Consider the following 11,764-nt stretch of genomic DNA (forward strand, 5'->3'; position numbering starts at 1 on the left):
TATTTGTCTGCCTCGTACTTGTCACGACAATATTAGTATTTGTCTGCAAAACATTGGACACCTTGTCATAGAAAAAGGAAGTTGAAGCCCACACGCACGTACGTATACATGCAGAAGGAACTAGGCACCCCCGTTCCCCCTCTTGACCTGCTCCTGCGTTCAAAAAGGCATTCGAGAAAAAGTTAATCTAAACCAAGTTGTGATTTGAATTAGGATTAATATAAATCCTGCACTCAACCACCTCATCTTCCCTCTATTTAAGCAGTCTCGGGCTCTCAGCCCATACCACCATTCTGCATAGTCATCACGAGCAAAAGAAGAAACCCATACCACCACCCAGCTGATTGCTAGCTTCCCCGCACGTCTCCGACGATCGAGCCGGCTAAGCATCCCTATATGGCGTCCGAGCAGCTGCTGCCCGCCGTGCCGAGGTGGAGGCCGAGCCCGCCGCGGGAGCAGAGCCGTCCCGGCCACGCCGCAGACGACGAGGGCCCGTCCGACACGGCCTCCGACGTCCTCGGCGGCTCCCTGCGCAGCACCGACGGCTTCCCTTTCGGCAGCGGGAGCTCGTTCCCGCCGCCGCCGTTCGCTCCGATGCCGGTGACCCTGCCGCGGTCGCGGACCTCCTCGTCGCTCGAGATCAGCGTGGAGAACGGCGCCGGCGCCGTGCCCGCCGTGGTTCGCGAGACGTCGTTGCGCCGGGTTGACCAGGGCGTCGTGCTCTCCTGGGAGGACCTGTGGGTGTCGGCGGCCGGCGGCAAGGCCGGCCGCGTCCCCATCCTGCGCGGCCTCAACGGTTATGCGCGCCCCGGCGAGGTCCTCGCCATCATGGGGCCCTCCGGCTGCGGCAAATCCACCCTTCTGGACGCTCTAGCAGGTTGGTACAGCCGTATACATGCTCGTGAATAATACTACTCCTATACGATTTATCGTATGCGGGCTGGCCTTCGCTAGTCAGACAGCCAGCCAGAATATTATAATTTTTGTGGTGAGAAGATTAAAGAATTAATTCCGACGAGCTTCCGTGGTACAAAATTACAGGAAGGCTAGGCTCTGGTGTCAGCCAGAAGGGAGACATCTTGATCAATGGCCGGAGGCAGAAGTTATCCTACGGAACTTCGGTAAGCCTAGTGCATGCATGGATGGGCTATTTCAATTCGGAGAATCTCATTTTCATTCGGGTTGATCGTGAACGAACGTACTCTATCAATTATTTTAGTTAATCAACGCATCCTTTGCGTGTTGCAGGCGTACGTGACGCAGGACGACGTGCTGATGACGACGCTGACGGTGCGGGAGGCGGTACGCTACTCGGCGTCGCTGCAGCTGCCGAGCGGCATGTCGGCGGCGGCGAAGCGGGAGAGGGCGGAGGAGACGCTGCGGGAGATGGGGCTGGAGGGCGCGGCGGACACGCGCATCGGCGGGTGGATGCACAAGGGGATCAGCGGCGGCCAGCGGCGCCGGGTCAGCATCTGCATGGAGATCCTCACCCGGCCGGCGCTGCTGTTCCTCGACGAGCCCACCAGCGGCCTCGACAGCGCCGCCTCCTTCCACGTCGTCAGCCGGATCGCCAGGCTCGCGCGCCGGGAGGGCATGACCGTCGTCGCCGCCGTGCACCAGCCCAGCACCGAGGTCTACGGCCTCTTCCACGGGCTCTGCCTCCTCGCCTACGGCAAGACAGTCTTCTTCGGTCCCGCCGCCGAGACCAACCAGGTACGTCTGTACATACTGTTGTATGCGTGCGTACGTATGCGTGTACGTACGAATACGTGCACAGTGCTGTTGATTGTTGCATGATGCTGTTGCTATCGTATGTACGTGTTTGGACTTTGGACATGATCGCAACCCTAGTAACTAGTAAGCGTATTCACAGTTTCACACTGGTGGTAATAAAAATAATTTGATGTTTAGGCTTGGATCTTTGGTGAGATCATATGATCAATTTATAAAACATATATACTGATTTTTTAGCACATACCTATATGGGGGTATATCTGCAAGTCCAAAACATTTCAGCCAAAATTTTCATCTAAATCTAGAGAAGTAATAATAATAAAAAGCTTCTTCTGTAAGTAATAGTAATAATAAAAAGCTTCGTCAGCTTTGGTCGGGTACTTGGGTACACGATTCATTGCTCTTCTTTTTTTCTTTTTTGGTTCTCTAAGTGTGGGTCGAATGTGAAGCGGCAATTTATTGTGGTTCGTTTGTTACAGTTTTTTTTATAGATTTTTCATCTAAATAAAAGTTTTCTGAGATTTTTCATCTAAAAAATATTTTTTGAGATCTTTTAACCATGTATTGTATTATTGAAAAAACATTGATCCCACAAATCATATCAAGGAGAGATCCTACCGAAGTTGCCCCCGCACACTCGGGTTGGCGAAATCACATATTTTTTTCCCATGGAGAAGCAAACTTGCATCCTATTTATTTATAAGTGTCATCCGTCCTTTTTAAGTCCGTAATATATTGAATTCTAATTTTCCCCTAAGAGCAACTAGGACTAATTTGCATTTCAACAAAATTTAAACGGATTCTTCCCGCAAATAAAAATTACTTGGTGTGACCCGACTTCATATATGGATTTATCTTAGCCATAATATATATGGCTCCGTATAGGGGCTAGATACGTGTAGGTAACTATGGGTTAAACCTAGCACTGTGAGAGGGCACATAACAAAAACCTGAGCACCAGACGTACACCATAATGCAAAAAGTAGATAATGAGATGTTAGTCATTTGGTCACAGAAAGCATGCTATTTGCTACTCCATCTAATTCATATGACTTATCGCTGATTTAGTACTTACCGTTCTGGTATCATTTAACTTAGCTATCCATCCACAATAGAAAGAAGTAGGAGTAGTTTTTTTTTTTTTGCCACACCGTACGGCGACAGTAATTATGTACACCCTCCGTATATGGAGGAACTGTGCATATACATTTACAGTGGCACCTCTACGGCGGTGGAACTGTGCTCGAGTCACTGGTAGCGACTAGGAACACTGCTACGCCGACTGAAGACCACTGCACAAGATCGATCGAAACCGCCGGGGCACATATGGACTGCGCCATGCACTGGGAACATTCGTTTTGGCAGGGCAGCATGCATTGATCGATCATGCCGTCTAACTCAACTGCGGCATCGCGTTCATAGCACAGTGGCAAAGACGTGCTTGTATTCTGGACAGTTTTTTCAGTGGTGACAGCTGAGGCTGAAAGCTCGGTTCAGCTGTAGACAACTGTGGAGAGATCATGTAGTATTCGTATTTGGTAATCCACCGTGCGAAGCAAGTCTTCTGATACAACAAATTAATTCCCCGGAACAAAAAAAGATACAACAAATTAATCGGTGTATTGATGAACTATTAGGTGAGAGTAATTTTGTCGGGTGAATAAATTGACCACATGGTTTGACAAACACGCGTGTTTTCCTAAATGACGATGTGACGGTCACGGAGGAGAAAAATGTGTTTTGGTCGGTCGGTCCGTAGGTAGATAACTGAAGAAAATGGTATTGCTAATGATTATGTGAAATTTCAGACATGCCATCTATTCCTATCTTCCTCACTTGCTGGACTTAGATTACTACAGTCAAAGTACAGAAGAAACTCTTGAAGCCACTGAAATGTGTTACCTAATTTCTTTGCTTGTTTGTTTGTTGCAGTTCTTTGCTCTGAGCGGGTTTCCTTGCCCGTCACTGATGAACCCTTCCGACCACTTTCTGAGGACCGTAAACAAGGACTTCGACAACGTGACCACATCGGTTCAATCAATAAGGACCTTAATTATCATATCTGAAATATTCCTGGTGAATAGTATTCCTAACCATACACTCCATTAATTGATTCTTCAGGACATCGAGGAAGGCCTCGGCGGGAAGAAGATGACCACTGTCGAGAACATCGACGCGCTGGTGGCTTCCTACAAATCCTCCGCGCACATGGACAAGGTGACGCGGCAGATCGCCGACATACGCGGCACTGTGAGTAGCCCGGACTCCACCTACATTCTGAAACTTTCAATTGGAGTGCTGAATTTTGCTAATTATAAGCGTGTATGCGGTTTGTCGTGTGGTTTCAGGGAGGGGAGGTGGTGAAGATGGAAGGGCAGCAGCCGAGCTTCCTGATGCAGTCCTTCGTTCTAACCAAGAGATCCTTCATCAACATGTACAGGGACCTCGGCTACTACTGGCTCCGCTTCGCTATCTACATCGCGCTCTGCCTCTGCTGCGGCACCATCTTCTATGACATCGGCCATAGCTACGGATCCATACAGGTGTGTAGCAAGAAGTCTCTCGTTGTAGTTACCACCGCCATTGATCACTGTTGCGTTGACCGTGTGATTGACAACTCTGCATGTAGGCTCGTGGCTCCATGCTCATGTTCGTCGGCGCCTTCCTCACCTTCATGGCCATCGGAGGCTTCCCATCTTTCGTCGAGGACATGAAGGTGAAGTTTCGGATCGAGTTCCATCTCTTCTCACGTCTCATGATACATTGATTTGATGTGCTTTTGGTATGCGCAATGCAGATATTTGGAAGGGAGAGGTTGAACGGGCACTACGGGGTGTCGTCGTTCGTAATCGCCAACACAGTGTCGGCGACACCGTACCTGCTCCTTATTTCCCTGGTGCCGGGTGCGATGGCCTACTACCTGGTCGGCCTGCAGAGGAGCTTCGACCACTTTGCCTACTTCGCGCTGGTGCTCTTCATGACCATGATGCTGGTGGAGGGCCTGATGATGATCGTTGCTAGCGCCGTACCGGACTTCCTCATGGGCATCATCACCGGCGCTGGCATCCAGGGCGTCATGATGCTCAACGGCGGCTTCTTCCGTCTGCCCCACGACCTTCCCAAGCCGGTGTGGAGGTACCCCATGTACTACGTCGCCTTCCACAAGTATGCCAACCAGGGGTTCTACAAGAATGAGTTCCTCGGCCTCACCTTCCCAAACAACCAGGCCGGCGGCGCCACCACCATCACGGGCGACGAGATCCTCAGGGAGTACTGGCAGGTGGAGATGGGGTACAACAAGTGGGTCGACCTCGCGGTCCTGTTCGGGATGGTCATATTGTACAGGGTGCTCTTCTTGGCCATCATGAAGCTCACCGAGAAGGCCAAGCCCATGGTGAACGGGCTTAGGTTCAGGAGGACCCAGCCGTCGGTGCACATCGCCGACCAGAGTTTCGAAGCAAATGGAGCAAAGTGAGGCGAGAGAGATCAGCACAATTGTTTTGTTAATGGAGGATTGTTGCTTATGGGTACTGTAGTGTTGCAGTGTTGTGCAGTATATGTAAAGTCCGCAAAAGAAAGAAGTGCACAAATCTTGTCAAATTCGCATTGACAAAGGGAACTTTTACAAAATGTAATTAGTTCATAGGCCGCCTGTAAGCGGTTTGTCGATATACACGAGTATTATTATTTTGAAAATAGGGTTCACCCCCTAATTTTCATTTTTCTAAAAAATGATTACACAAGCATCCATCAAATTGCTGTTAAGACATAAGTCTCAGTGTCACATGAGGGGTTAACGTGCACTCTCTAAAAACAAGAGACATCTACTGAGCAAAACCTAAACCTTATTACAGAACCACACGACCATGCATTGAAGCTTTTTGAGAAAAGCTTAATACAAACTACACACATTATCTAAAACCACAACAACATATCTCCAGAGGCATCATCTAGCAATCCTGAGCATGACAGGTGCCGGTCTCTCCTTTTGCTGAAGACATCAGCCACCACCCATAACATTTGTCTGGCCCCTCTGAAGACCCCCTTCCTGGACGGTTTCGGGAGTAGGCCATCAAATGCTACTTGTGAGTTGCGGTGGGATTTTTCCCGAAGAGGAAGGGTGAAGCAATATAGTAGCTGATAAGTATTCCTCTTACCGAGAACCAAAGTTATTGAACCAATAGGAGAATCACACCAAGCCTAGTGAATAGCGCCTGCATACACAAGAGCAAATACTTGCACCCAACACGGGCAAGAGGGTTGTCAATCCCCTTGAACTCGTTTGCAGGTATTAAATCTAGTAATGGTAGATAGATAAATTGCAATACAAAATAAACGATAATAAATTGCAGCAAGATACTTTTGATTTTTGTAATATGATAAAAGTAGAACCGGGGGCCATAGTTTTCACTAGAGGCTTCTCTCTTGAAACATAGCATACGGTGAGTGAACAAATTACTGTTGGACAATTGATAGAAAAGCGCATAGTTATGATGTTATTCATGGCAATGATCATGTACATAGGCATTACATCCATGAAAAGTAGACCGAAAAAATTCTGCATCTACTATTATTTGATCTCCACCAATCGACCGCTATATAGCATGCATATATGGTATTGAGAGCATCTCACTCGTTCGGCCCCCAGCGCACCCGGCGATTGCGTTTTGGCCCATGCGCCGGCGGCTTTTTCGCCCTAGGGGCGATCTAGTTCCCAGCCGCGCCCCCAGGTTTCGGCCCCAAGATGCACATAAATTCAAACTTGTCTTTTCCCGCTGCCAAAAAAGGTCACAAGTTCGGCGATCTATGGCGATCTGCCACAAAGTTCGGAGATCACCATGCCGCAGTTCGGCGATCAAACATACTCGAAAGTTCGACGTTCAAAAGGAAGGACGCGTAGACAAAGGAATACATCAATCGACAGGCTCGTCCGGCATGGGACTGGCTGGCGTAGGCGTGCTCGGCGCCGGCTGGCTTCTGGGCTCGGGCTGGTCGGCATCGCTGTGGCTTCTGTGATGGGAGTCGTCATGGTATTATCACTCGGGCTGGGCGGCGGTGTTGGGGTCGGCGTGGGCGTAGGCGCGGTCGTCGAGAGCATCTGTTTCAAGATGAGGCCACGCTCCGCCAGGTACCACGGCTTGACCTGCTCGTCCATTGTCGACATGTCCGCTCCCATCAAGAACGCCACGTCAATGTTCCTCTTCTTCGCGGTGATGTTTGTTCGGAGTAGGTCGAGATTCACATCCTGCTTTGTCATCAACGCCGACCACCGCACGTTGGATTTCTCCTCCCTCTTGGCGGCGTTGTTCTTGGTGTTGGCGATGCACTGCTCGATTGACGATTGTAGCCGCTCGGCAGCCGGTGCGGCGTCCTTCGCCGTCTTGGCTCTTTTGTTGCCGTCAGGGCGCCCATCCCCCGCCCCCGGGGCGGGCGTGTCCGGCTTGTACGTCTCCTTGGCCTTGACGAGGTTGCGCCAGACATCCCTCCACTTCTCGCACTTCTCGATCCAGGAGAACACGTGGAGGAACTTGAACTCTTGGTTGCTGCTGTCCTGGCGGTACATGGTGAACATCTGAACCATCTGCGTAGCTGAAGAACAAGTGTCGGTGACGAAACGTCGAAAAGAAGCAAGAGCCGGCAATTGTACATACCTGACCCTCGACGTTGGCGCCACTTTTCGAGCGAGCCGTGATCTCCTCGACGATCCCATGCCATTTGTTGCAGGCCGTCTGGATGATCGTCCAATGGTTCGACATGGCCTTTGTCGTGGTTTTGTCACGGCAGATGCCCTCGCAAAAGGACTTAGGTGTGGAGCCACCACGACGTAGGTTAGCTTGAAGGGGTTGAGCAGGACGACAAACACGAGGTTTACCCAGGTTCGGCCCCTCACAACGACGTAAAAGCCTACGTCCTGCTTATACCGTATTGACTGTGTATCGATTACAAGGGAGCGGAATCGCTTGACCTAGCTATCGATTGGTTGTTACTTGAGTTAACCCGCCACAGGGTCTCGCCTTTATATACACAGGTCGAGGCCCTGGCTTACAAGAGTCCTAGTCGGATCACACAACGTGACTGACTTAGGTTCTAAATCGCCTTGCCTTGCTAGGCAAGTCTCCATCAGGCGGCTCACAATCTCCGGGTTACAGCTCCCGCTCTGGGTCTTGGGCCTTTAACAGGCCCGCCTTGTAAGCCGCCCCCAGTCTTCATATTTCATCTTCTTAAGCCCATCGAAGCCTTCTACATTGAGTCGCCAATATTGTAACCCGGCCCCTCCTGGGCGGGTCATACCACGGGGTTACATCCCCAACATTAGGCCCCAGATTGATTTGAACTTGTTCATGTCAATCTTCACTGCTTCTGGTTGGCGAGTCTTCCTTGATTCCTTTCCACGCTTAACTTCCAATGAATTCTTATAACCCGCCATGACGTCACACAAAATAAATACGGAAAAAACCAATGACATCACAATGGATCTTTTCATATTAACTAGCTATCCGAGAATCGAGGCGCCTCCTTTGTTAAGATAATCATGACGCCTCCTTGATTTCCGCGCATGCCATTTCACTGTTCCACTTTTTTCCCTTATAAATAGGCATGGGGTACCCTTTATCACCTTTACCCCCCATCACCCCCTCTTCTTCTTCCTTCTCGCACCGCTCGTCACCACTGAAGCTCCACCGCCGCTATCGAACTCTGTCAACCACTCTGTTGAGGCCGCTGCATCACCCTGTTCGGACCAGAGAGCTGCGGTGCCCCTCCGCTCTTCACTCAAATCCTCGGGTAAGGCTCCTTCCTTCGTTCAGATCCACATTAGGATGCCCTAGTTTACAGAGTTCGTCATAGTTCACCTCTCTCTTGCATCTTAGATAAATCTTCTTCTTCGTTGAACCAATACATAGCTTGCTAGTTCTTCTCTGCTGCCTCTTAGGTTTAGAAATAGTTCTTCTTTTTGGGCTGCCGTAGATCCATAAATATAGCTGCATCCTGTGAAACTTGTTTATCCAACACTTAGCGAAATTTCAACTACCTTGAATCTATAAACAATTGACCCGCCGTTCAATACTCGGGCGGCTAAAATAATGACTTTGTAACCCGCCAGCACCTGGCCGGCTTAACCATGAAATTGCAACCTGCCCAGAAATCCAAAGACTTGTTTAACCCACCAACATGTTGCCGGTTCATACCTTCACAACTTAACCCGCCATACTCTCATAACCTGATAGTCAGTCCACTTTGTAGCTAAGGCGGCTCTGAATTCCTTTAAGTGTCTATAATATGCAACCTTTTAACTGTAACTAGTTTCTCATTTACTAAATCGTCACACAATCATTTAGACGGCTTACCATATCCTTATTTTTGGTCAGAGCTCATTGCTTTCAGCTCATTATGACTAAAACACCCACCACTTGTGACTGGATCGCCTGGAGAGTCACAGAGGACGCCCTCACTGACTATGTGACCATGGGAGTTATATCTGCCAAAGAGGTCATCCACTGGCGGGTTCCAGGCCCTGAATGCCCTCCTCAACCCCAAGAGGTTGAAGTTGTAGTTTTCATAGACCGCCTACTCCGTGGCTTCTCACCACCTGGCTCAAAATTCTTCCGGCACTTTCTGCATTTCTACAATCTTCACCCACAAGATATCGACCCCAGTTCTGTCTCCAACATATGCAATTTTCAAGTATTATGTGAAGTATACCTTGGGGAAGAACCCTCTATTTATCTGTTCAGAGACTATTATTATATCAACCGACAGATGGGCTTAGTCTTGAGCTTGGAGGTGTTTCTATTCAGAGGCGGAGAGACGTAACTTTCCCATCAGCCGACCTGCCAAGCCACCCCAAAGATTGGAATTACACTTGGTTCTATTGCAAGGACACTTCCCCAGCCGAAGAGAACCTTCTGGTGGGTTACCGCCCCTACCGGCTCACAACTAGCGGCCCCACTTCTAGGTTGATTGACCGCTTCAAAACACGGTCTATACGCCTCCACTTTTTCAAAGGTCCGGGCTTTGATCGCCAATGGTTTAACCGGAATTGATCTAGTTCGCTGCTGGGTCGCCTGGAGGATCTTGCCATTGAGCCGGCGCAACGGTTTAATGTGCCAATATGCAGGTGATACAAAAGACCCGCAATGCTTCAACCCAACACAATTGACTAACAAGGAGATCAATGATATTGTCAAATCACTCCTTGGGAAGTCATTGGAAAATTGCAGCAGAACGGGTCTGAACCCTTTCCGCGCCCTTAACCCGGCTCCAGCTGTAAGTGCCTTGAATAAGATTCATCTTGCTTATTCATCTCTTGTATATCAAGAATTTTAACCTTACTGCTCATATATAACCAGGCTGACTCTCCTTTTTGGAGGAAGAAATTGCCGGCCTCCACCGCTCTGGCTAAAAGGGGAAGGGGAACAAAATCTTGTGGCACATGCCGTCGCAGCAAACAAGCATCACAAGATCTTTTCCAGTTGGATGAGGCGGAGGTAGAACTTGACTCTCTTAGCCTTCTATTTATGCAACTTATTGATGCTGATTCCTCTCAGGACGACTCAGAGACAAGCCATGCTCATGATGCAGAGGTAACTACTATCTCCTCTGACTCATAACCTTTACCGAGAAAGAAAACGAGGCGGGTCATCCGAAAAGTAAGATTTTCACATCCTCTTGCTCATTTGGACCCCAACTTTCTTTTGAAGAAACAGCAGCACGAGTCAAGGCGTAAGACCTGGAGTGACAGCGCCCAAGATCTCGTCTCTGGCTTACCCGACACGCCTGCCCCTCCCAAGTGTCGAAATGAGGTGCCTCATGGTCCGACTCTTTCTCTTCCAAAAGTTGGTCTTATGCGTCAACCTCTTAACCCTTCCGACTCAAATTATCAGAGGACACCTCCGTCATTGTGACACCCTGGATTTTGGCCCTTTCTTTTTCTTTTGATTTTCTGAGGGTTTTGCTTGAGATTTCTTTTTCCGTGGCTATGTGGTCTGGAAAATTGGGAAGATCATCTCTTCTCAAGTCTCACAAGTGGCTTGTCATCCTCAAAACCATCTCAAGACCCTCTCATTTTCATCTTAGCCCAAACTCAAATCCTTTTTCTTGGGAATATTCCTTTTTCTGTTAAAGGAATAATCCTTTTTGCCCTAGGTTCTGAAACAACCTATATATCTATCACTCTCAAAATTCCCAAATAATTTTCATAAATTGTTTGGGTCATATATGTCAAAACCCTTCCTTGGCATCATCAAAGATAATTCACAAATATTCCTTTTCTCATTCTGCCCTAAGTGGCTTTTTGAGAAGGAAGTGTCATTTATATTTGCTTGATTGACTCCAAACTTTTTGGAAACCTTTTCTTGTCCATATAATGGCCACATGACAAAATTCAACTCAATTTACCTAGTGAACCTTCCTGAGCAAATCTCCAAAGTTCATGTCTAAGGGAAGCCTTTGTGAAGGAAGTACTAGCTACGGTAATCCAAATGAGTTGAAATTTTGCAAGGTCCTTCATATGATTAAATCTTCACTCTCCTACAAATTTGGGCTCATGTTATCACTCTATTTGAGCTCAGCATCAAATCTTGGTTTCTAGTCAGCTTTTCAGGTTGTGAAGCAACTATATTTTATGTTGCTTCATTTTTTATGAACATTTACCAGGGCGTGATCCTACCCATATAAACTCTCTCCACAAAGTTTTGGGTCATTTCATCTATCCATTTTCCCTGAGCAATTTTTCTTAAATTCAGTCGAGAGAGCTGCATTGTGAAGCAAGTACCATTTTGGCTTGTCCAAATGGTATAAAATTTTTGTGGCATCTTCATATGGCTAAATCATCAGGCCATGACCATATTTAGCTCAATCCAAGCAAGTATGAGAGGGCTACTTCATATCTCGCAATTTGGACAAGTGGGGCATTTTGTACAGCAAGTGCCATCTAGACACCTCCATTTCATTTGGTTTTTGGCCAACACAGTCATCTTAGCTTGTGATCAAACTAGGTCAAAGACCAGAATTATTCTCCTGTTCAAGCTCT

At 48.2% G+C, this 11,764-nt stretch overlaps 1 protein-coding gene across 2 annotated transcripts; it reads left to right on the plus strand.

Moving 5' to 3' along the window:
* Positions 1-5,579, plus strand: LOC109733222 (ABC transporter G family member 1). Of its 2 annotated transcripts, none has more exons than XM_020292420.4 (8): positions 1-877; positions 1,042-1,121; positions 1,249-1,713; positions 3,667-3,753; positions 3,856-3,984; positions 4,083-4,277; positions 4,364-4,450; positions 4,532-5,579. In XM_020292420.4, the coding sequence occupies exons 1-8, from the start codon at positions 397-399 to the stop codon at positions 5,207-5,209; spliced, it is 2,202 nt and encodes a 733-aa protein (XP_020148009.1). In that variant the 5' UTR covers positions 1-396; the 3' UTR covers positions 5,210-5,579. The 2 variants fall into 2 exon arrangements, with proteins under 2 accessions (XP_020148009.1, XP_073356528.1); XM_073500427.1 differs by having other exon boundaries at positions 3-877; positions 3,667-3,765.
* The last annotated feature ends 6,185 nt before the right edge of the window (positions 5,580-11,764 follow it).

Source organism: Aegilops tauschii, chromosome 5 (genome assembly GCF_002575655.3).
Source record: "Aegilops tauschii subsp. strangulata cultivar AL8/78 chromosome 5, Aet v6.0, whole genome shotgun sequence".
Taxonomy (NCBI): Eukaryota; Viridiplantae; Streptophyta; class Magnoliopsida; order Poales; family Poaceae; genus Aegilops; species Aegilops tauschii.